Genomic DNA, 25,049 nt, shown 5'->3' on the forward strand with positions numbered 1-25,049 from the left:
GGATGGCATAAGCCAGGCCTCTGACTGCAGGGGCCATTGTGGAGGTGGGCTCGTGCTGATATCTCCTTTCTGCCTGTTTGTCCCTCTGACTGTCCGCACCCATCCCTTCGGCACGCCTTGAGTACCTGCGGAGTCTGGGCTGAGGCCAGGCCCCACGGAACGGGGGGTGACAAACGTGTCTTTAGGGAATGTGCAGAGCAGGGCCTCCTGGCACAGGCACCAGGACACCCTCGGGAGCCAGGCACTTCCTGTCGGGTTGAGCCTAGGGAGTGGGGGGAAGGAAGTGACTACTTCCTGGTGGGCCGGCTAGAGCCCCCGAGCTGCTCTGGAAGGACCGGGGGAGTTTGTCCTGCACACAGGTGGTTCTAGACCTGGGAGGTGCACGGGGCCGAGCTGCAGGCAGGGCCCTTGTCTGACTCCCAGGCTCTGGTGAGAAGTGAGGCCCAGGGACATCTGGTTGAGGAGGCGAGGCATCAGGAGCCTCAGAGAGTGGCCAGCTGGGGGCCAGGGGCCAGGGGCCAGCTGCCGGGAGAACAAGGCCAGTATCATGGCTCCGCCCAGTCAGGTGAAAATTCAGACCTGGCTCCACAGGGAAGCTGGGGTGGAGGTCTCCACAGTAGGTACTGTTCCAGATGCTGGCAGCAGTGCCGTCCAGATGCCGAGTGCACACGGCTGGGGTGGCACCTTCTTGCTGGCCGTGATCAAGGCCAAGGACAGTGCAGCTTGCCCCTGCAGCTGTTGGTGCTGGGAAGACACAGCAGAGCAGGGCAGCGAGTCCGCTCCACAGGGGACCACTGGGACCTGCCCTGGGGACCCCACCGTCTCCATGTGCAAGTTCTGTGGGTTGTGAGGACTCTTCCCCAGGAGTGCAGACTTGCTCCGGTGACCCTGAGCTCTGTCCTCAGCACTCCTCCTTCCCAGGGGGATCAAAGCCCTCATCGGCAGCGTATTGGCCACACTGATAAATCGTGTGTACTTCTTCTTTTTTCGTTTCTTCTTTCAGTGCTGGGGATGGAACCCAGGGCCCCCGCTTCTAGGCATGTGCTCTCCCACTGAGCCACCCCCAGACCCCTGCTCTTCATCAGGTCTCCTTGATAGTTTCCAGAATGGGTTCCCTTGTTACCTACTGAGGTAGGCCAGGAAGGCGGCATCCCCTCGTATGGGTGGGGAAACTGAGGCTGGTGGGAAGTGACGCACCCGGGGTGGCGCAGGCCGCAGTGAGGAGGCAGAGTCTGTGTCTTCCTTTCCTAAGCCAGTCCTCTCTCCGTGCCTCCGTGTCGCTTCATGTTTTAGATGGACTAAGGAGCATCGGCCAGTTTCAAGCTGAGTGCTCAGTCTCCCCTCTTACCTCCAGGCATGCCTCGCTTGGCTCTGGAGTCGCTCCATCTCAGCCAATGGCAGCCCCACCCTGTTCTGTGGTTGTGTGATCCAGAAACCCTGCTTGGCCCTTGGTTCTCGGGGCTCCTTCACCCCAGATCCAGGTCATTACTGGGCTCGGACAGGCTGTTCCTGGGTGGGATTGATGTGCTCCTGCTCCGCTGGCAGTTACACCTGGGTTCCGATGAGTGACAGGAAGCCCAGCGTGATGGGGGCCAACCAGGGTAGAGCTGTGGTCTCCTCCAAGTGGCATCCATGCCGGACAAGTGCTGGGCTCCTGTCCTCTTTCGACTAAGTGAGGCCTCTGTTTATTCTCTGTCACCTATGGTCCCATCTGGCTGTACCAGATCCACCCGTCACGTCTACTTTTCCAGCCAGCAGGAAGGCAGAAGGATATTCTCTCTTTTTTTATCTAATTCTTTATTTGTACTGGGAATTGAACCCAGGGGTCTTTCTTTACCACTGAGCTACACTCCAGTCCTTTTTATTTTTTATTTGAAATGAGATCTCAAAATAAGATGCCCAGGCAGATCTCAAAACTTGCGATCCTCCTGCCTCAGCCTTCCGAGTAGCTGGGATTACAGGTGTGCGCCTCCATGCCTGGCCAGTCTCTCTTTAGGGACAGTTCTTGGAAGTTGCACACATACCTTCTGTTTGAACTGAGTGTCCGGCACAGCTCACTGCTGGGAGGCCGAGAGGTGTAGCCTGGGCCCAGACAGCCGCGTGCAAACCTAAAGCCCGGCTTCCACTTTGCTGCCAGCTCCTCCGGGCCACCGTCATGGCACAGGTGGACCCCCGCTGCACCCAGCCTTCCAGGCTGTCACTGTTGCTGTGGTCTTGCTGTCCTTCTGTCCCCTGCCAGCCTGCCGAGTGATCTTTGGGGAGGGCAGTCTGTTGTGCCCCTCGTCTGCTTAACCCTCGTGGCTTCTTGTTTGGTGGCATATCGGAGGCCCAGCCTGGCTGCGAGGCCCTGTGAGCAGGCTTCTGCTGGTCGCTCTCAGCTCTGCCACCTTGTGCTGCTGACCTTTGCCCTAGTTCTCACCGTGCCCTCCCTTTGCTTGCCCTCCCATGGCCTTCAGGCTAGAGCAGGTGCTTCTACTGTGTAGGCACCGTCCCTGCCCTGGGGGGACTGTCTCGTGTTCCTGGTATCCCCAGCACCCAGCAGATTTGTGGATGGGGGACAGTGATGTGCTTATTCACCTCTAACTGTACTTCCCAAGGACACCATGTGCTGTCCCCTCTTCCAGAGGGTGGACAGCGGTTGGATTCAGGGAGTAGGGGGTGGACCAAGAAGCAGGAAGCAGTGGGTGGAGGCTGCAGATGGGCTGCAGAAGTTCAGGATATGAAGAATCGCAGACATGGTAATGCCAAGGCCAAGAGTGTGACCTGGCAGTGGGGCTACCGTGGGGACTTGGAGGAAAGGGTCAGGGCACACACTGTGCCGAGCCCTGGGGGGCTTGTCGAGTGGTGTATCAGTCCGGGCTCTGTTGCTATAATAGAATACCCAGCTGGCTACTGTGCACACAGAGGCTTATGTAGCCACCGTTTTGGGCACTAAGATTGGGCAGCCCTGTCGTGACCTGTATGAGGGCCCTTTGGTTGTGTCATGAGAGGACGGGTGGCATCATGGTAGGAGTGCATGGGAGAGATCACATGGTGAGACAGGAAGCCACAGAGTGGCCTGTCTTGTTCTTTTTATAACTACGCACTCGGGAGAATAACTGCAAGGCCAGCATTAAGCCCTTCTAAGGGTGGTGACTCCAGTGACTAATTAATTACCTGCCACTCCAAAGACTCGAGCACCACTTAATACCCCCACGTCAGAGAGGTGTCAAGCATATGAACCCTTGGGGACATGCTGGGGGACGTGTCACTGGCACCCTCCTGACCCCCTGAACACCTTGCAGTTTGCAGGGAAGGCCTGCTCTACCCGCTGTCCTTCCAAGGAGTGGGGTTCTGCCTCCTAGATGTCTCCTCAATTTCTCTGGAGGGCTTTGGGCCCTCCCCAAAGTATCTTCAGTGTTGAAGTCACGTGGAGGTCTGTGTTGGCCTCATGTGGAGGTGTCCTGTCCTGCTGTTGCTGCTTTTAGCTGTCAGGAGCCGCCCTGGGATGGGGATGGAGTCGGGACCTGAGTCTCACTCCTCAGGTCACACTCCCTAAGGCCTGTGAGTCCCACATTGCCCCTTCTTGCGGGGAGAGATGGTGACACCATCACCAAATACCTGGTTTGTTAGTGGCCGCTGTGAGCTTGCCGCGGTCTAAGCGTTTGCTCATTTTGTAGTCACATGGCCCTGGGAGGCTCTTACTACTGACCCTCTTACAGACGTGGAAGCAGCCTGAGCACCTTGCCCGGGTCACAGCGGGCCAGTAGCTGAGCCCTCCGCAGCAGCCTTCCAGCTCTGCAGCCGCCTCTTATCCCGGGGCCCGTTTGCAGGGTATGCAGCGGGGGCCGGGAGGGGGGCAGCTCTGCTCACCTGGGCCCAACCTGGGCCCTGCTTGACCTGTGGTGCCACCTTGGCTCTTCAGGCGTGAGCTCCTGGAGGTCACTTGTCATGGTAGGGTAGCTCGGGTACTTCTGCTCCTGTAGAAATCAATCATTGCTGCAGCACCTGGGGTTGGTGGAACGGCAGCCCTCGTGGACTCGGCAGGTGCAGGCTGTTCACCCCAGGAGTCCCGGGAGGATGATCCCAGTGGGATATGTGATCTTGGCCTCCCTAGAGGGCTCACTTTCGGGCCCTCTGGACAGGACGTTGCCATAGAACTGGTTGTTGAAGCTTCATGCTGGCAGGTGGCCCGTGTCTGGCCATGTGCCCTGGACTCTGCTCCTTCACCCCCTTGTCCGGCCACAGCCCACCTGCAGCAGCAGAGCTGAAAATGGCGGGTCTCCTCCCGCAGGTCACGTAGGCCGGAGCCAGGTGGACGTGGCCCCAGCATCCAGTGGGACGGGTGTCACAGTGGGACCGTGTGAAGCGCTCACGTTCCCAGCAGGCCTCACTCCCCGGCCAGCCCCTGTGGCCTGCTTTTCCACGGCTAAGAGTGTTCTTCCCGAGTCCTTCGCGCGACCCCTCTTCACTGCTCTTTTTTTTTTTTTTTTAATGTTTATTTTTTAGTTGCAGGTGGACTCAATACCTTTATTTTATTTTTACGTGGTGCTGGTCAAACCCAGTGCCTCCCACGTGTGAGGTGAGCCCTCTACCTCTGAGCCACAAGCCCAGCCCTCCTCGCTGCTCTTCTGTCCCCTCACGCTGTCCCCTTACTTGGTGGCCACCCTCTTCTGTCCCCTTACTTGCTGGCTACCCTCTTGCCTTCAGGTGCTATGTGTCCCCCCATCTGCCATTCCCCTGGGAGCCCAGTCCCTCCTACTCCTCATGCCCTGTGGGGCCGGTGTGCACCAGGTGCATGGGAATGTTTGCTGAGCACCGGGCCAAAAGCCTCTGGCAGGAGGGCGGGAGCAGGCTGCACTGGGGCGGCTGGGGAGGGCCTGCAAGGGCTGGAGACCTCAGCAGGTAGCGTGAGCAGAAGGTCCAGCAGGGATGGCCCATCATGGGTTAAGACTCAGAGGGACAGAAGGACAGGGCACCAGGAGGCCCTCAGGGAAGAAAGGCTGTGCTGGGCCCAGAAGCCGGAGCACAGTGCTGGCCTGATGGCTCTGGTTCAGCTCTGGCCTGAGACGCCCTTGAGTCCCAAGGGACCCTCTCTGCCCCCAGATGCAAATCTACCAACAATACCTGCAAGCTCAAGAGGTTTGCAGACACCTGAGACTCATCCACAGACCCCTGTCCCAGGGCAGAGGGCAGACTCCTCGGAACAGGCCTGGGTGGCTTTCATCCGGGGGCCCATTCCAGGGGAGGAAGGGGACGCAGGATCTGGAGCTCCAGCCTCCCCCTCCTTGTCTTTCTACCTCCTCGGGCTGACCACTGGCTCCCCTCAGCCCCCTGGAGTGTTTGCTGTCTCCCCATCTCTCCCATGGGTGGGGCAGGACCCTGCCCACCTCTCCTTGACCCTCATGTCCTCCTGTGATGCCACCCGCTCTCCATCCTGTGGCAGGTGTCCCTGACCCTGGGGTGCACTCGCATCCTCAAAGACGTGAGCTCTGACGGGGTGCCGCCTCAGGCTCCTGTCCCCTCCCTGTCTGCATGGCGCCTCTGGCTCCTGCCCTGCCTCTGTCCGCATGGTCTCCTCCGGCCTTGTGATGCCCAGTGATAGCCACTCTTCTACAAATGCTGTTTCTGGCTCTGCCTCCTGGGTGCCCAGCTCATTCCGTGTCGTCTTCTGCTGCATCTTCCCTCCCCTGGGACCATAGGTGACCTTTCCCCACTGCCCCATCCTCTCGTGTTCCCCACCCTTGCCCTGCTCACGCCCCACGGACCTTCCTCCCACTCTCTGCTCTCTGGGCGCTGCCGACTGCGGTTCTCCCCAGCCCGGGAGACGTCCTGCGCCGTCCTGCCACCTGACCTCACTGGGGTGAGTGCACGTACCCTGCCAGGTTCGAAGCCTCTGTGCGTTTCTCTTCACCCCGTCCCGCTCCCCAAGCCCTGCCTTTTCCTCTCCCTTCCTTCCATCCTGCACCCCACAATGTGAGCGGATGGCCTTGTTGACCTCACTCTCTCCCATAAGAGGAGGACCCTGAGCTGCCTCTGTACCTGTGTCCCGCCTCCCTGTGGCCCAGAGGTGCTCCGTCCATCCACTCCGGCCATGGTCCCCCAGCCACTTCATGCCGTCAGCTCCTCAGTTCCCACGCAGCCCTCTCCCTTCACTGTTAGGTATTTCCTGCCAGGGACTGAATGTCTGTGTCCCACAGAACTCATATGTGGCTGCCCCAATCCCCAGCCTGATGGCATTTGGAGGGGGCCTTGGGAGGTGATCAGGTCATGAGGGTGGAGCCCCCATGAATGCCATCAGTGTCCTCATAAGAAGAGACACAAGAGAGATGCGCTGTCTCTGCCACGTGAGGACACAGCAAGAAGGCCACATTCTGCACTTAGAAAGAGGGCCCTCAGCAGGACCCGTCAGTGGCACCGTAGATTCCCAGCCTCCAGAACTGTGGTTTAAGTCCCTGGTCTGTGGGGTCTGGCAGCCTCCAGCGAAGGCCTTGCCCTTTACTATGCAAATGTGCTCCTTTTCTTTAAAGGTCTTCCTTGATGCCAGTTTCCCGCCAGGCCCTGCCTAGGTTTAACTGTCTAGTCTTCTCCTCCCTCTGCCTCTCTAAATTTTTTGTGGCTCCGTGTTTGAGCGCTTGCCAGGCACACACAAGGCCCTGGGTTCCATCCCCAGCACCTCACACACACAAGAAAAAAAATAACACAATATGGAAAAGTATCTATGGCTCAGTGATCTATTAGACACCTCTGTGGCCACCACTCATGTCAAGAAACAGAACATTGTCGCAGCCCTGAAGTGCCCCTTCCCTGCCTCCAAAGAAAGGTTACCATAGCCGGACTGGGACGTTAACAGCTCTTGTGTTTGGCCTCTTTGCTCCACGCTTTGTAGGGGAGATGTGTGTGAGTTGTATGAGGCCACGTGAGTCAAGTCCATGGTGGTAGGATTCCACCATACAGTGGTGCACAGTGGTGTCCCGTGAGGTCAGTACCTAGTGACAGCATAGTCATCCTGGTCTCTATAAGTCTACTGTGATGTTTGCCAGTTGCATTTCTCAGACACAGCTCGGTCGTCAAGTGGCACGTAATTGTATATCACAGTTTTATTTACTCATTCTGCTGTTAGAGATTTAGGTTGTTTGGGTGCATGAAGGATGTGTGCATCTGTTAGGCACACACGCAGCAGTATTCTGTTTGGGACATAGGCCGCGTCAGCTTCCGCTTCAGCACGTAACACTCATTTGATTTTATTTCCTTTGTTTGTTTTATGGTACGGGGGATTAAGCCCAGAGATGCTCTGTCACTGAGTTATATCCCAGCCCTTTTTGTTTTAGAGATAGGGTCTCACTAAGTTGCTGGGGCTGGCCTCAAACTGTGAGCCTCCTGCCTCAGCCTCCTGAACCTCTGGGATTAGAGGCATGTGCCGCTGTACCCAGTTTATGGAGCTTCTTAGCCTGTATCTTGGCGTCTTTCCAGTTTTGGAATATGATCAGTCAATATTTTTATTGCTTCTCTCCTCTCCTTTTGGGATTCTAATTGCGCATATATTAAATCTTTATACTATTTTCTATATGTCCTTTTTTTTTTTTCTTCCATTTGGTATCGGGGATTGAACTCAGGAGAACTTGACCACTGAGCCACACCCCCAGCCCTTTTTTTTTGTGTTTTACTTAGAGACAGGGTCTCACTGAGTTGCTTAGCACCTTGCTTTTGCTGACACTGGCTTTGAACTCGCGATCCTCCTGCCTCAGCCTCCCCAGTCTCTGGGATCACAGGCGTGTGCCACTGCACTGGCTTCTCCTCCTGGTTCTTTTTCCCTTGTCCGTCTCTGGTCACTCATTTCTGTGAGTGAGTGAGTGAGTGAGTGAGTGAGCATGCCTGGTAATTTTCTTCTTCATGCTGCATGTGGTCTGTGGAATGATGGTGGCCGGGGATGGTGGTATCTTCCTTCAGAGGATTTCACTGAGTTACATTAAGGTTCGGGTTTGTCGAGGCCGGCCTGTCTTTTGGATTCCCACTCCTAAGTCGTGACCTTTACTCTGGAGGACAGCGGCTCTGAAGACTCTCGGCTGACAGTGTTTTTCCAGGGTCTGTTTGCCTTCTCCCTTGGTGGCCTGAACTCTCCTGTTTCCCCACTACTAAACAGCTGCCAGAGCTTCTACTCTACTCTCTCCTCCTTGTTGCTGTTTCTGTCTGGTTTCTAAACCGTGCTCTGGTTTAGTAGGGAACATCGTGTGCGGAATTTAGGGCTCATTCTCTGATTCCCTCAAGTTCTGGCCACCGGGAACTCCGACCGCAGCGTTGCCCGTCCTGGGGAGAGTGCCAGGAGCAGCAGGCCGCAGCTTAGACTTGGTGTTTGTGACTCTCCCACAGGTCCCAGGGGGCTGGAGTGAGAACGTAAACACGAGGCGCTTATCTCTGTGGGCTTCTTTCTTTTAAGTCTTGGCCCTATGCATCCTGCCTGCCTCGGTTTCTCTTTGGTCTTCAGACAGCTGTATGCATTCCCTCCTGCCTTCGCACTTGCTAAGCCGAGGCTGGTCTGATACCAGCTACTGGGTCACGGCCAGGAGCACAAGTTCATTCCTCAAGTCTGATAGATAATGTTTGCATAATCATTGAATAAGATATTCCCTAAACTTCACTGTGACCTATTCTTTGAAACTTAGATAATTTACGTGTGTCTTCTTAATATTTAAACATGGCACGGTTTGTAGTTATCTTTTTCTGTTGATTTCTAGCTTAATTGCATTGTGACCAGAGAACATGGTCTACATATTTTCAAGTCTTTGAAATGTGTTCAGATTTGCTTTCTGGCCCTCATAAGCCCAGCACTGATAATGCTTATTTGTGTGTGATTGAAAAGAATGTGCCTCCTGTGATTGGTGGGAAAGCTGTTTTATGTTCTGTAGTCCAAGAGTTCGTGCCCCACTCGTGTGTTAACCCTGGGTCCCTGGTGTGATTGTGTTTAGGGAGGGGCCTTTGGGAGGTCGTGAGGCTCATGAATGGAATCAGTGCCGTTATGGAAGAGGCCTGAAGGAGCTGCTTCCACAATAGGGACACACAGGAGGTGCCACTCTGAGGAGCAGGCCCACGTCAGACACCCTGTCCACGGGCACCTTGTCTTGGACTTCCTGCCTCCGAACGTGCGAGTAATAATTTTTGTTGTTTTAACCAATTCAGTCTCTGTTTGGTCAGAGCAGTCCACGGGGACAAAGACGGCAAGCCCGTTAGGTCAAGCTCACTAACTCTTCTACATCCAGAGGGTTGCTGTTTGCTTTTGTCTACTTGTTTTGATTGTGAGTAACAGAGGATGGGTAAGTATCTCGCTGAGGTGGTGGATTTGGCTATTCTCTTCATTCTCTCTCCTTTGGCTTTATTTGGGAGTTTTCTTATTAGGTACACATTGATTTACCATCGTCGTGCTTTCCTGGGGAAGTGTGACTGCTCTGTGACTCGGGGAGCACTCTGGGCCTGACGTCATGGTGGTCCCTGGCTTTCCCCTGGTTTGTGTTTATAGATTTCCTTATACTTCTAGTTTTGCCAAAGGTGTGCTGCCTGTTACTCCTTACTCTCTATTTGGTGTATTTAGTTTATTTCTACTTAATGTAATCCTGACATATTGGGGTTGCAATCTACCATCTTACTCTTTGCTTTCTTTTCTGTTCTACCTATTTTGTTTCCTTCTTTTTTTCTTTTTCTTTTTCTTTTTTTGGTACCTGGGATTAAACCCAGGGATGTTTAACCACTGAGCCATATCCCCTGCCTTTTTAATATTTTATTTAGAGGCAGGGTCTTGCTGAGTTGCTTGGGGCCTTGCTAGGTTGCTGAGGCTGGCTTTGAACTTGTGATCCTCCTGCTTCAGCCTCTGTGCTGGCTCTTGTTTTCTTTTGCTGTGTGTGTTTTTTGTTTTAGTTGACTCTATTGAGATGCAATTTACAAAAATAAAATTGACCAATTTTAAGTGTACCATTTGATGGGTTTTGATAAAGGTACATGTTCATGTAACCACCACCACAATCAAGATAGGGAATACTTCTGTGAGTCCCCAGATTTCCTCTATGCTCCTTTGCCATAAATAGATCCCCTGCACTCGCCCCAGGACCTGCTTTCTGTCACTGTGGTTTTGCGTTTGATCCTGTAGCACGTGGGCTTCTGAGCCTGGCATTTTTCACTTAGCATGATGCTTTTGCAGTTAGTGATTGTTTTCTTATTATTCTATTTCCCCTCTTTGTTGGCTTGGAAAGTACTCTCTGTCGTTATTTTTAAATTGTAACTCTTGGAAACGGTTCCCCAGTTCCCCATAGTCCATCATGTTGCTTTCTGTGCATCTTGGTAGCAGAGACATTGACTTTGTTCCAAGCTGTCTTTTCGAGGCTGTGTGTATAGCAGAGAGTCTTGGAAGATAGAACTGGGGTTTCCGAGAGCAGAGGGCAGCTTTGCTTTCTTTTTAGTACAAAAAGTTCTTCCCCGGTAGCAAAGGATAGACTGGTTGTTTATTGTCAATTATGAAAGAGTCCAATTTCTGAGTTGGGGTTTCCCTCTTGTGATACAACATAAGCAAGTGACATCTGCCCTCTTTATGTTCTCTGAGGGAATTGGGATCCCTGGACATTGGCACAAATGTTGAAACCTTGGCTATTGCTGTGAGTAGTAAACAGCCTTTTGTCTTTGGCCCAGGAATTTTGTGTCTTCTCCCAATATCTGTGAGACTGTGTCAGGCTGACATGTTCATATACAAGTAGCATGAAATCAGGAACCTTCCACAGTCCTCAACAGGACCCTAGAGGTTACAGCTCACTGAACTGTATGGTATGATAGCCTCTTCCAGAAAAGCAAAAGGGTCTTTTGATATGCCATGTGTTGTTTTTAAATTGTGCATTTTATTTTAAACCCAGCAAGACATTGTGCCACCAATGTTCTACGTAGATTCACTCACACATCTGCCATGTCACGGTGTTTCATTCTCTCTGGCTCCTTTGATCATCCACCTGGGATCATGTTCCTTCTACGTGAAGGAAAATCTTTCATGGGCTGGGGTTGTGGCTCAGCGGTAAAGCGCTTGCCTAGCATGTGCAAGGCTCTGGGTTCAATCCTCAGCACCACATAAAAATAAATGAATAAAGGTGTTGTGTCCAACTAATTAAAAAAAAAAATCTTTCATATTTCCTTTAGTGTAGGTCTACTAATGACAAGGTCTGTGGGGTTTTGGGTGTGTGTGTGTGTGTGTGTGTGTGCGTGTGTGTGCGTGCGTGCCTTGCTGGGGGTGGAACCGGGGCCTCATATTCCAGGCAAGTGCTCCACCACTGAGCTGCACCCCAGCCCTTCCAGTTTACCCTGAAGGGGTTCGCTTGCTTCCTTGCAGAGTGCAGGACTCTGATCGGCATATATTCTCTTAGCTCTTTAGGGACGGGATGTTATTCTGTTATCTCTGGCCTCCGGTACAAGAAGCCAGCTGTCATTCTGATGGTTGCCCTTTGAAAAGAACCTCTTTCCTCACTATTTCCCTTATTTTCTCCTTACATTTTGTTTTCTTTCAGCCGCTGTGTTATGGCAAGGTATCATTATTGCTCTCATGTCAAACTGTGTATTATTATCAGTTGTTGTTATTTCACAGACTACCTCAAAACGTGGTGGCCTAACACCATGATTATTTATTTTGCCTCAAGCTCTGCAGTTTGAGCAGAGCTCAGTGGGAAGTGCTTAATTCTAGTCTGTGTGCCGTCAGCTGGGGTGGCTTAATTGCAGGATCGGCCTTGAAGATGTCTCTCCTGGCTAGTAAGTTGGTGGGAGTTCACCTGGGGCCAAGGGTCCTCTCTACACCTTGCTTGGGCTTCCCCTGGTATGATGGCGGGGGCCCAAGAGAAGTAGAAGCCTCCAGTCTCTTATGACCTCAGTCTGGAAACTGGGACAGCATCATGACTGCCACATTCTCTTGGTAAAGCAGTTACAGAGCAGGAATAAAGGGTAAAAAGATACAGCTTCCCACTGCTCAGCAAGAGGAGTGTCAAGACTTTGGGGCCATGCTTTAAAACCTCTACAAGATGCTAAGTTTTCGTGCTTTTGTTTGCTTTTTGTAGGGAGAAGGGCTTATAGGATACAGTGAATCAGTGGAATAATTTTAAAAAACAGTTTTGGAAAGCATAGGCATCCGTTGTTCAAGTGAGGCCTGTCTGCTGCATTTTCTGTTCTGATTTGGACTCACCCATGTTGAAGGGGGAGCTGCTCATTGCGTGCTTGACGTCTCGCCTGCTGTCCCGCAGGTTCCCGTTTCCTCTCCATGTTGTATTCTGCTTACTTCCCTGATCTTTCTCCCCATTGCCAGCGCTGTCCTAAGGCCACATTGGAGGGGCGCAAGCGAGGCTACCTCTAGCCCAAGTGGTTATGGGACCTCGTTCTCCAGAGGAGAGTGGCCGGACCCGGATGGCAGGCGCGGGGCCAGCCAGACGTAATGGACCCGGGCCTCCTCTAGGTCGTCCTCACCCTCTGGCTGGGGTCCTCGGACTGTGGCTCAGCTTCGTCAGTGTCTCCCGTCCATTTTCCTCCCCTTCATCTTGAACTGCCTCACGGAGCCCACCGGGCTGCTTTCCTGCTAGCCCACGCCCCTACCCCCGCCTGCGGTTGGCACGCTTCGAAGTCACTGCTCTGTCTGGTCCAGCGGCGACTGAAGGTCTGGTCTCGGGCCTCCCCGAGGCTGCCATCTGCCATTTGCTTGGATGGGCGAGAATTGACCCCAAGCAAAGGCCAAACCGCCCGGGCCGCCTGGGCTTCTCCTGCCCCAGACTTCTCGTTGCTTTCTGGAGCCCTGCCCCTTCCCCAGGTCTCCCGGGCACCGGAGCCCTCCCTCGGTCCCCAGACACCCCAGGGCAGTCCAGACTGGACCATTCTCCCTGTACCCGGAGTCAGCTCGGCCGAGAGGTGCCCTAGACACTTTCCACTGAGCCACTCCCAAGCACGAAGATCTGGTGACTCTTCCTCACAGAACGTCACTCTCTGTTTTCAGGAACTGAGCCAGCTGGGCCCCGACCGTGTCCCTCTCCACTTAATTAGAGTGTCCAGGGTCATCGGGTAAACCTTTTTCTGCCCGTCGAGTTCTTTGACGTCCCTGGCTCTAGGCGGCTGCTTCTTCCCAACCCACATCGCGCGTCACGGCATTTCTGAAGCGCGCTCCCCCAGGGCTACCTGGAAACCCACCCAGCGTCCCTGGTCCCCGCGCCACCTGCTGCCCCCGACCAGCGCAGGCAGCTGAACTAAGATCACTCGTGTGAATTTACAGGGACACAAAATAAAACACAGACACAATTTACCTTTACATGAGCTTCAGGGCCACTTGCCCGGCCCTCGGCCTCCGGCTCCCAAAAAGGGAGAGCAAGAGAAGGTGACGAGAGGCTGACGAGAGAGAGAGAGGGAGCACGGTCCAAAGGGGGCTTTTACTGGGGGAGACTCTTGTTCTTAGAAAGTTCTGTCCACAAAAGGGCAGAAGGGGCAGGACTCAAGGGAACAGGTGAGTGTAACTCAGCCCTAGGGGCATGCCCCCCAAAGAAGACCTCCTTGCCATCTGAGCTAGCTGTGACCAGGCCACCATGAATGCAGTGGCTGGCCAGAGGCTGGGGCATCAGGACTGGAGGGCGTGGTCATTCGTGTGGCCCCCACACCATTCGCTAGTTGTGTCTCGTCACTGGCTGTTCTGCTAATATGCCTGTCTGCTGAGCTCCTGATTTGGCAATTGTATTTTAGGATTCTATTTGATTCTTTCTTCAAAGTTTCAAGTTCTTTGTAAAAATTCTCAATTTCCTATCTTCTTGAGTGTTACCATAATTATTTTAAAGTCTTCATCAGAGAACTTCAGTATTTACAGCCCCCTTACAGACCTGTCCCTGTTGCCTTCTTTCCTGTCTGAGCCCACCTGTCCTGTGAGTTTGAGGATGTGCTGAACATTGTATTTGCAAATGAACTGGTGGGAGTCAACTGAAGCCTAGTTGATGATTCTCCACTGGGAGCAGAGTTATTTGGCTTCTCCTGGGTACCCGGGGACAGTTTCAGTCGGTCAGTCTCACTCCAGTTTCTGGAACCGAGTGGTCTGAGGCCATGCTGTGTTCCTGGGAGGACCTGGCCCTGTGTGCCTCAGCCTCCTTCCTGGACTGTGATCCTTCTGGATCCCACCCAAAGTGAGAGGTGCGCCCCGGGCTGTGCCCCGGCAGACCCCTGGCCTGAGTCCCAGGAGGCTGTCAGCATGCGGTTTATCTTCTGTCCTCTCAAACAGCATCCATCCCTTGACTCGGGGCTCAGGCAGGGCTGGCCTCTGGCACCCCTTCCCAGTCGGGTAGCTCATCACGGTCTTAAGAGGCAGCGAGCATCTTGTGATCTCCTGTCCTGCCCCTGGGCTGGGCGCCGTGGGCGTCTGTGTCTCCTTCATCATCTGCCATGGTGGACTGGGAGGTCCTTCCTGCCGTCCCCTTGGTCATTCAAAGGCCTGTGCCCTTACCCATCGCTCCTCTTCTGTGTGTGCTCCTTGGCAGCAGCCTCCTGGGAACGTCATCTGCACCTGCCACCCACAATTCCTTACTTCCCCATTCCTCAAGCCCACTCCCGACAGGCTGTGGTCCCACCACTGCACTGAAGGTGCCTGTCGGGGCCACTCCATAGCCCTGGTGCCGGACCCAGTGACCGACTCCCGGCTGCTCCATCTGCCCAGCAGCTGCGCTCCCCGTGGTTGGGCTGGTGAGTGGTGAGATGGAACCCACTAGCCGAGGGGCGGTGTGTGTGTGTGTGGGGGGGCCTCCTTGTCCTTCCCACTTTGTGCCGGTTGTTGTTCCCGTAGCACTTATTTCCCGACAGTCCTCCCAGTTCTGTCTTCATTGTGGCTTTTAAAATCTTCCTCTTCTTGCTGGTCTCTAAGAACACAGGCTCTGGGAGGGCAGGGCATCACCCACGGTCTCTTCATTCCTCTCCCTTTAGAACGGGGTCTGGCACAGGCCACAGGCTCAGGAGGTGGCTGTAAGTGATCCCACTGTGTAGGGCCTGCCCTCTGTTGAGCCCACACTGGGCCCTGCCTCCTCTAGACCAGCTGGCTGCTGGGCTTGTGTGGGTGAGGCAGAACCTTCTGGTATGTTGAAACCCTGATCACAAGTTCAAGTAGCTGCTGGGCTCGGTGGTGTAACCCCGTTGGCTTGGGAGGCTGAAGCAGGAGGATCACAAATTCAAAGCCAGCCTCAGTAATTTAGCAAGGTCCAAAGCAAGTCAGGGAGACCCTGTCTCTAAGTAAAAAATAAACTTAAAAGGGCTGGGGATATGATTCAGTGGTTACCCTGGGTTCGATCCCTGGAACCAAAAAAGAAAAAAAAATAATAATTTCAAGTGGCCATCACTGACATGGGTTATCATGGCTTTAGTGTGGTCGTATTGCTTTCTCATCTGTCCTTACGGCTTCCTGTGAGGAGGAGGGACAGATACAATTAGTCTTTGTTTCAAATGGGGCTCAGGGAGGGAACGGGTTTTCTCAAAGCCACACAACAATTTAATAACAGAACTTGAATTCAAACCCAGTTTCTTAAAAATAACAAAAAATTGTTTTCTGATTATAAAAACATATGCTCACTATAGAAAATCTAGAAACTACAGAAATGAATAAGAACATTTAAGTTATTTATTATAATATCATGCAGATTTTGACATATTTCCTTCTAGTCTTTTTTTACAGAGTTGTAGTCACATTGTAACATTTATGATTTTTTTTAAAGAAGATTGTTTAGAGAGAGAGAGAGAGAGAGAATTTTTTAATATTTATTTTTTAGTTCTCGGCGGACACAACATGTTTGTTTGTATGTGGTGCTGAGGATCGAACCCGGGCCGCACGCATGCCAGGCGAGCGTGCTACCGCTTGAGCCACATCTCCAGCCCCCTAACATTTATGATTTTTATTCTGCTTTTTTACAAAATAAATATTTCCATGTCCTTTTTTAAAACTATTTATTTTTAGTTTTAGGTGGACACAGTATCTGTATTTTATTTTTCGTGGTGCTAAGGATGGAACCTAGTGCCTCATGCACGCTAGGCGAGCGCTCTACCGCTGAGCCCCAGCACCAGCCCTCCGTGTTCTTTTAATTTCATTTTACTGACTGCTTAGTGTCCATCCCACGGATGTATCCCAATTTATATGCTCTTCTATTGCTGGATGTTTAGGTTAAATTCTTACCATGTACCAGGGGCCAGATATTGGAGACTAAGGCCTGAGATGTGACGATCAAATTAGAAAGGGGCTGTGACAGAGCTTTGGTTAAATAAAATATAAAAGCCAGTGTGTGGGGGGGGAGTTTTGCACTCCAAGTCCAAGCCAGGCTTCTTTCAGGGGTGTGGGCGGGAATGAGGCTGGCTCTGGTGGCCTGCATGGGGACACCATGGCTGCGACTGCACAGGGCTCAGGGGCCTGCCTGGCTCTGTCCGGTCGCCTGCTGTCCTGCCGCAGACTCTTCCAGCTGGAGTCGGAGGCCGACGCGCTGGTGCACTTCCAGCAGTTCTCATCGCAGCTGCCGCCCTTCTACGAGAGCTCCCTGCAGGTCCTGCACCTCGAGGCCCTCCAGCACCTGACCGACCTCATCCGCAACCACCCCAGCTGGTCCGTGGCGCACTTGGCCGTGGAGCTGGGGATCCGCGAGTGCTTCCATCACAGCCGCATCATCAGGTGCGCGGGGCTGGGTTAATTTGAACTAAAAAGGAGCCGCCTGGCCCTGGGTCAGGACTCAGGAAGGCCGACTCAGGTCAGGAGCAATAGAGCATGCCCAGTCCTCAGCTGGAGAGGGCTGAGTGGGGGCTCCCACCTGGTGTCTCCTTCAAAGGTCTGGTGTCCTTTTGGCAGCTGGATGCCTTTGTGGTGTGTCCACTGGGCCAGCAGTGAGACCCACGGAGAGGACGCTGCCAGCTCTTGTACAGGATGCCAACTGGCCAGTGCCCAGAGGTAGCCACGCCTCCTCTGGTTCTCCCCCCAGGACCACTTGGTTCAGCCCCTGGGCCTGCAGCTCAGGCCCCACTGTACTCATGTTTACATGCAGGATCCTGGACGTCAAGGTGTCTGATGTCACAACAGATCAGTTTCCTGGGCAGGTGCAGCAGGTTCTGTACATGACATTTAAGCCCAGAGAGGTTAAGTGCATTGGTCAAGGTTAGCAGGATTTCTGCGTCCTGTGCCCTTTTCCATGTCACCCCGTTGCCCACCTCATGCTGGTGTGGCCCTGGCTCACCTCTCTCACTCAGATGTGAAAGTGAACTAAACCCTGATACAAATCATCAGAAACACGATAAGTGGTGACTCAGCCCTGAGTCTGAACCGGCCTGCTTGAGCGGGGTGGGACTGCTAGCACAGACACCAGCATGTCCTGACTCCCCAGCCCGCGTCCCGTTCTGTGCCTGGGCTTCTTGGCCCCTGTCTGATCACTCCCCTGTCTCCCTGCAGCTGTGCCAACAGCACGGAGAACGAGGAGGGCTGCACCCCCCTGCACCTGGCCTGCCGAAAGGGGGATGGCGAGATCCTGGTGGAGCTGGTGCAGTACTGCCATGCCCAGATGGACGTCACCGACAACAAGGGAGAGACTGCCTTCCATTATGCTGTGCAGGGTGACAACTCCCAGGTGCTGCAGGTGAGCAGGGGCAGGGCAGGTAGTGGTTCTGACCACACCTCCATGTACCGTACCGCAGTTCTCTCAGAGGCCCTGGGCTCGTGTGTCACGTGACACTTGTCAGGAGACAAGGTTGGCCTCTGCTGTGACAGCCTGGGAAAATCCCCCAACCCAGCCAACTAAACCACATCCACATCCATCTCCGGCCAGTTACACCGCCGTGAGCCTGCCCTCTGTGAGCCTGCCCTCTGTGAGCCTGCCCTCTGTGAGCCTGCCCTCTGTGAGCCTGCCCTCTGTGAGCCTGCCCTTTGGGCTGGTGCCTCCAGGTCAGACCTTGCTTGGGGGCTCTGGCTCCAGGAACTCAAAAGAACAAACCAGACTCCTGGCTCTGGTAGGTGTGTGTGTCAGAGGTGCTTGTGTTAATTTTTTGATTACTTAGAAGGTTTTTTTATTTTTTAATTGTTATTTAAAAGCTACTGTATTAGGTTGAAAGAAAACAGGAGAATATCACATAATGTTTTAATCGTCTAGAAAGAGCAGCCCCTTCTGAAGGGTATGTCCTTGTCTCTGCCTTGGCATCGGATTCTTCTGGAAATTGTGAACTGTACCTTGTGCTTAGTGTTCCCTGAGAGTGTGCTGCGGGCACTACCTCGAGGCCAGGAACACACTCTCTGGTCACTATTCTTGATCAACTGCTGACGGGCTGGCCTTGTCCTGAATGCTGTGCTCTGGTCCACCCTCAGGAGGCCCCTGGCTGGGGCATTGTCCACTTCTTACTCTCTCCAAAGAAACTGAGGTTCAGGCCCCACTAAGGGCCACAAAGCAAGAGGCAGGTGGCCCTGGCCTCCAACCTTGATGTCAGCCCTGTTGTGTCACCAGCCGGCCTATAGGCCCAGGGTCACCATGAGGTGATCCTGATGTCACATGGGTATCCAGTGGCCATAATTAACCTCAAGGAGATAGCATGCAGCAACAGTGAGAAACAAACCCCTCTCGACTGTACCAGGACAGTGGTCTCCATATCTGAGGATTTTACATCCACCGACTCCACCAACTGAGAATCGAAATGTTTTTAAAACATTGCTTCTGTACTGAACATGGACAGACTTTTTTCTTGTGGTTATTCCCTAAACAACATAATATGAGAATTTTTCATATAGAATTTACATTGCATCCGGTCCTGCAGGTTATCAGAGATGATTTGAAGTGCGTAGGAGGCGGGCACGGTGGCACACCTCTAACCTCACTACCTGGGAGGCCGAGGCAGGAGGATCAGAGTTCAAGGGCAGCCTCAAAATAAATAAATAAATACAATGCAACAGAGAACGTGGGAGGGTGTGTGTTAACATTCATATAAGGACATAGACAACCAGGGACTTTGGAATGGGGACATGTGTCCTGGAACTAATATCAAGGAACAACTGTCCTTTTCTTGAAAGTATAACATCTGTACGTAGAAAAAACATTGAAGCTGAACAGGAGAATAAAATGGATAGCAAGAAAGGCTTCTACCTAGAACCTCAGGGCCCGTCCCTAGATGCCGCCACCTTCTAAGCTTCTTGATTGAGGGACTTTGCTGTGAGCCCAGTGGCCGCCCCTCCCCGGTCGCCCTGGCCACCTGGTGCGCCACTGCTTTTCCCACAGCCCCCTCTCCCTGTTGGTCTTCTTTATTTTCTTAGTGGCATCCTCAGGGCATCAAATCCCTTCCCCTTCAGTTCCCCAGAGAGGTGGCCCCGGTGGGTGTCCGGGGAGCATGCAGGGGGCTTCTCTTTGTCAGGCCCCAGCCTGTCCCTGATGTCCTGCTGTCAGCTCCTAGGGAAGAACGCCTCTGCTGGCCTGAACCAGGTGAACAACCAAGGGCTGACCCCGCTGCACCTGGCCTGCCAGATGGGGAAGCAGGAGATGGTGCGCGTGCTGCTGCTGTGTAACGCCCGGTGCAACATCGTGGGGCCCGGGGGCTACCCCATCCACACCGCCATGAAGTTCTCCCAGAAGGGGTAAGACCACCCTCCGCCCCAGGGAGCAGGATCTTCCACAGACCTCAGAGCAGAGGCCCAGGTCCCCGAGCCTCATCAGATGCATATCAGCTGCACGCCAGGGGCTTCCCGACGACAACGGGGTGGTGGCTGTGAACTTGCTCCACAAGCTCACCTATGCAAGGAATGGAACTTTCAGAATTTTTCTGTACACACCTTAATTTCTGACCGTGAACCTCCCTCTGCCAACATGGAGAAGGTCCTGCAGTCTCGGTCTTTCCTGAGGTCCTCCCTTCTCACCCTGCTCCACACGCAGCTCCACCTTCTGCAGTTCGGTGCAAGCTGAGACTTGGAGGGGTCTCCTCCTTCCTGGCTGCAGTGCTTGGTGGCTTCTGCGCCTGGCTCAAAGCCCAGGGATGTTTGGCCAGGGTCCTGTCTGGCCAGATGCGTTGCTCCCTCCTGGATGGTGGCAGTGCTGAGCCCATGTCCTGGGAGCTCTAGACACTGTCTTATCTGTCCCCTTCTCCCAGACTTGGGAAACTCAGCCTCTGGAAAATTCTTCTACCAGTATGAGTGGGGAGTGGAATCAAAGAGGCGAAATGTCACAAAGTAGCATTTAGCAGGAATGGTATCTAGATTGAATGAATGGGTGAATGACTTCATTGGCCCATTGACCCTGTGGCCTTCCAGAAATGAACAAAATGAGCCCTGAACCAAGCAGCTGCAGGACAGGAGACCCCAAGTCACCCAGAACCTGGCAGTGCAACCTGCTGGAGGGCCGTGTGTGCAGACGAGGAGGCTTTCCTTCCCTGCGGCTTGCGCCTACTTCCCTGGCCCCACGGGACACCATTGTCCCTCGTGAGGTCTTGTCTCAGCTGGGATGAACCTGCCTCCTTTTTTTTTGATACTACAAATTGAACCCAGATGTGCTTTATCACTGAGCTACATCCCTGACTCTTTTTAAATTTTTAAAAAATTTGAGACAGAGTCTTGCTAAATGGCTGAGGCTGGGCTCAAACTTGTGATCTTCCTGCCTCAGTTTCCCCAGTTGCTGGGATTCCAGGCGTGCCCCACCATACCCAGCCTAAACCCTGCTTTCTTGATTTTCCCTAGCACAGCCAAAATGGACTGGAACTTGTCAGAAAGACTTGACCAAATGGTTACAGAAAATACCAACACCCCCAGTGGTCAGGTGGCCTAGTTGCGGGTTGTGACCTGAAAGGACACCAAGTGACAGGTGATGCTTTTCTGTACCCAGGGGGCTGACACATACCTAGCTCTTGCTGGCCTCTAACCACCCCAGGCTTCTTTGTGCAGGAGTCTGGTCACTGCCCCATGCCTCCCTCTTCTGCCCCTCAGCCATCTCCCCTCTGCCCCCCGGGCCATCCTGTATGGGCCTGGCATCTGAGCACACTAGGAGGATCCTTGCACAGAGGACCAAGGGAATGTCTTGTGCTGTGTTAAACCCAGCAGGGTGACAGCTTCCACATGGAGCCGGCCATGTTCTCTAAGAAGTGCGTGTGTCCTGCGTGTCAGTTGTTCTGAGAGCCCCTGTCCTGGCTCAGCCTAGCAGCCCCTTTGCTGTGTCTGTCAATTCAGTGACCTTGACCAGAGCTGGGCGTGTGCCTGCACTCAGGTGTTGAGGTCCCCATCCTGGAGGAAGGGAAATGTGAGGCCAGGTAGTGAGAGGGCAGAGACGGAGGGCACGCGGGTTACCCTCAGAGCTCAGGAGGGTGTCCAGGCAGCGGGGTTCAGGGAAGGCTCAGGGGGAGTGGAGCTCGAGCCTGGCCACGAGAGGCCCCCTGGAGCTGGAGGCCCGAGAGCCCAGGGGAGGAAGTGGGCTCAGCTGCACAGCCCAGAGCTGGGCTCCTGGCCCTGGCATGAGGGCTGTCGGGAGATGAGGCTCTTGTTCCACTCTGGGGGCACCAACACCACCGTCACGGCGGTCACAGGTACGAATGGCAGCTGCTGCTGCCCCGCCTTTGGGTGCATTTCCTAGCAACCCAGTGAGCTGCTGTATCTTATCCCATCTTATAGATGAGGGACCAAAGTCTTAGGTTAAGTAGCTTGCCCAAGGCCAGGCGCTCGTGCAAAGGGCGTTAAACTCAGGCAGGCTGTCCCTAGAACTGGACTCTTTTTTTTTTTTTTGAGTTGTAGTTGGACACAATACCTTTATTTTATTTTATTTTTAAAGAAAGAGAGAATTTTTAAAAATTTATTCTTTAGTTTTCGGTGGACACAACATCTTTATTTTATTTTTATCTGGTGCTGAGATTCGAACCCAGGGCCTCGCACGTGCTAGGTGAGCACTCTGCCACTGAGCCCCAGCCCCAGCCCCCTCTTTTTTTTTTTAACAGCTTCATTGAGATGTGATTTGCATGCCATATAATTCATCTGTTTAAAATATGTGATTCAATTGTTTAGGATTTTTTAAATTAATTATTATTTTTTTAGCCAGAAAAGGAAGGAAATTCCATTACAATTTATCGGTTGTTTTCTGGCTATTGAGTTGCAAGAGTTCTCAATAAACTTGGGTCTTAGCCTCTTACTTGATATGTGGTTTGCAACCCCGCCCCCCACGTGTTACTTTTTGTTTTGTTACTTGTTTCCTTTGCTGAGCTGCAGCTTTTCCTTTAACATAGTTGCCTTGATTTATTTTTGCCTTTGCGTCCTGAGTTTTTAGAGTGCGAAGAGCCAAGGCCAGTGGGTTGGCTTCATTGCGACTTTATATGCAGGGGAAACTACCCTCATCAGTAGGCAAAGCCCCGAGTCACGGCCAACACAGCACCCAGCTGCCTGCCTCTCCTCACTTCTGCGTGGCCCTCTCCCCGCAGGTGCGCTGAGATGATCATCAGCATGGACAGCAACCAGATCCACAGCAAGGACCCTCGCTATGGGGCCAGCCCCCTCCACTGGGCCAAGAATGCTGAGGTGAGCGGGGGCCAGGGCAGGACAGAGCCCTGTGTTTGTCAGCACCTGCAGACAGGAGGCTCCAGAGGATCTTGAAGGTGGCCCTTGGGGGCTGGTCTCATAGTGAGCCCGTGGGAGATAAGCCCAAGGAGAGGTGAAGTCCTGTCTTTGATCTGCTGCTCACTGGCTGGAGGCAGCGTCCCCCCTCTGTGCCTTGGTTTCTTTTCCATGAAGCAGGGTCCTCTGGCCTATCTGCAGGTGTGGGATGGTAGTGCCTGAGAACATTCTGCATGAATTGTAAAGTGCCTCGCAAATAGGAGGTGGTGTGCTGGTGGCCACAGTGCTTGCTCAGCTGGCCCTGAGTGCCTGGCTGGGCATCCCAACTGTGATCCCAGCTGAGCTGGGATCGGGGCCTCTGGTCTCATCACCAGGAAGTGCCATTTATAGTGCATGCATGCCCACGACCCGGCCTACTCTAGGCCTGCCAGGCCAGGAGGAGGAGGTGCCAGCCTCTGGGGACCTCTGTGTACCCGGAGTGTCACACCAGTCAGGCCCTTTCATGTATGGTTCCTTACTGTCACCACACCCTATGCAGTAGGGACTTGCAGTCCCAAATCTACAGAATAGAGTGTGTCTGGTGCCAAAGTCCAGGTTCGTCCCCTTGGCCCCTCTGCTTCAGGACTGCAGGGAGCAAGGATGTGGCTGCCAAGGCCCAGTGAGGGTGATGCCTTGGCAGGGCCCCAGGGAGGGCAGCAGCTCAGGAACAGCGCCCAGAGGAGCCTTGGCAGGGAGGGATGGGGATTCGCTCCAGGAAGGGACCGGAAGCCCTAGAAACAGCACATCTGGCTCTTTGTCCCTTGTTCCTGGGGTGCTGTGGTGTAGGAGCCAGGGTCTAGGGCCACCCCTGTAACCGGGACCTGCCTCTGGACTCTTGCGTTGCTGGAGCTTTCCAGAGGCCTCAATTCCCGAGGGCCTCTCGGGGAGGGAGCACAGTGCCCAGTTGCCGTGGACAACGGCTGCTCCCCAAGTTCCCCCCTGACTCCTCCTGGCCTGCACCCCCAGATGGCCCGTATGCTGCTCAAACGGGGCTGCAATGTGGACAGCACCAGCGCCTCGGGGAACACGGCCCTGCACGTGGCAGTGATGCGCAACCGCTTCGACTGCGTCATGGTGCTGCTGACCTATGGGGCCAACGCGGGCGCCCGCGGCGAAAACGGCAACACCCCACTGCACCTGGCCATGTCGGTGAGCCTGCCCCGCGCCCCACTGCCTGGCTGCCCGGGTGGGCCTGCAGGAGACCTCAGAGCAGGGCTCACAGCCCTCAGCCTCCCTTCCGTCCGCTGCTCACGGTCTTTTTCTCCCTCTAAGGCTCAGTTCAGACGCTGCCTCCTCCCTCAGGAAGCCTTCCGTGACCCCCCTCAGCCCCAAATGACACATCCTTCGTCTTTTTCCAGGAGCTTGTCCTCCTGTGTCCCAGCACTCACGTGGCAGGAAGGAGAATCCCACCCCGGCTGCCAGCAGCTGTGGTCTGGGGCAAGTCTCATCCGTTGTCAGCCTCTGGAAAATGGGGTGTCATTGCCCAGCCAGGAAAGTCATCACAATGATTAAATGGCAGGCAGGAGGTGGCTCTGTGCGCAGTATCTGCAGGATATAGGAAGTATCTGGCAGGGGGCGGCCACCCAGGGAAGGGTGCTGCTGCCCTTCAGACTGTCCTGTGGATTCCTCATCTCCCTAGGGGGGACCGCAAGCCCTGGGACAGCAGTAGCCATGGTGGGGGGTGGGGTGGGGTTTATTCAGATGGAGAGGGTGGGGGGTAATTCCTGCCCTAAAGCCCCGAGCCTCCTCAGACTCCATCAGGAATGTTGTTCCTCAGAGAGCGCAAGATGCGTTACAGGCACACATTGGTGTGTGTGCGCGCACGTGCCGTGGGGTCTTTATGAAAGTTCATCTGTCTAGGGAGTCTCAGAACAGGAAAGACCCCTGGGACTCTAAAAGAAGTAGAGTCAGGACAAATTCAAAGATATCCTGTTTTGTACCAAAGGTCAGAACTGTGGCAGAGACATTGTTGCCCAAGAGACTAAAACTATAAATAAGACTGGACATTTTTAGCTCTTGACTGGGCCCTTGGAGTGATCTAGTTAAGCAGTTCTCGAAGGCTGTGGCCTGTTTGATCCCTTTATTCTCTTAAAAAATATTAATGATCCCAGAGACTTTCATTTATATGAATTTCCTCTATCTATATTTGCTACTTCAGAAGTTTAAGACATTTTCAAAATATTTATTAATTCATTTAAAAATGGGTCAGGGGTTGGGGTAAAGCACTTGCCTAGTGTGCATAAGGCCTTGGGTTAGATTCCCAGATCCCCAGCACCCCAAAAAAGAAAACAGTAATGAACCAAGCACATGCCAAATAACATCAATGACATTTTCATGGAGAACCAACTCTATTTTCCAAAACAAAAAATAGTTGATGAATGCGAAAGGTTGATATCATTATACATTTTGTGAATCTTTTTAATGCCTGCCTTCACAGAAAACACAGGGGTTCTCATGTCTTCTACTATACCTATTCTCTAAA

At 53.5% G+C, this 25,049-nt stretch overlaps 1 protein-coding gene across 17 annotated transcripts in view; it reads left to right on the top strand.

Moving 5' to 3' along the window:
• Nucleotides 1–25,049, top strand: part of Pla2g6 (phospholipase A2 group VI) — a 49,319-nt gene that overhangs the window by 9,968 nt on the left and 14,302 nt on the right. For 16 of the 17 annotated variants that reach the window (XM_048801469.1, XM_048801494.1, XM_048801529.1 and 13 more), the window contains 5 exons: nt 16,439–16,654; nt 17,423–17,606; nt 19,395–19,582; nt 22,396–22,492; nt 23,534–23,716. In XM_048801469.1, coding sequence (XP_048657426.1) covers nt 16,439–16,654; nt 17,423–17,606; nt 19,395–19,582; nt 22,396–22,492; nt 23,534–23,716 — 868 coding nt within the window. Of the gene's footprint in view, nt 1–16,438; nt 16,655–17,422; nt 17,607–19,394; nt 19,583–22,395; nt 22,493–23,533; nt 23,717–25,049 lie in introns of those variants that run through there. The other variant, XM_048801541.1, reaches the window with a different exon arrangement.

This window comes from Marmota marmota, unplaced genomic scaffold, assembly GCF_001458135.2.
Source record: "Marmota marmota marmota unplaced genomic scaffold, marMar, whole genome shotgun sequence".
In the NCBI taxonomy this organism is placed as follows: Eukaryota; Metazoa; Chordata; class Mammalia; order Rodentia; family Sciuridae; genus Marmota; species Marmota marmota.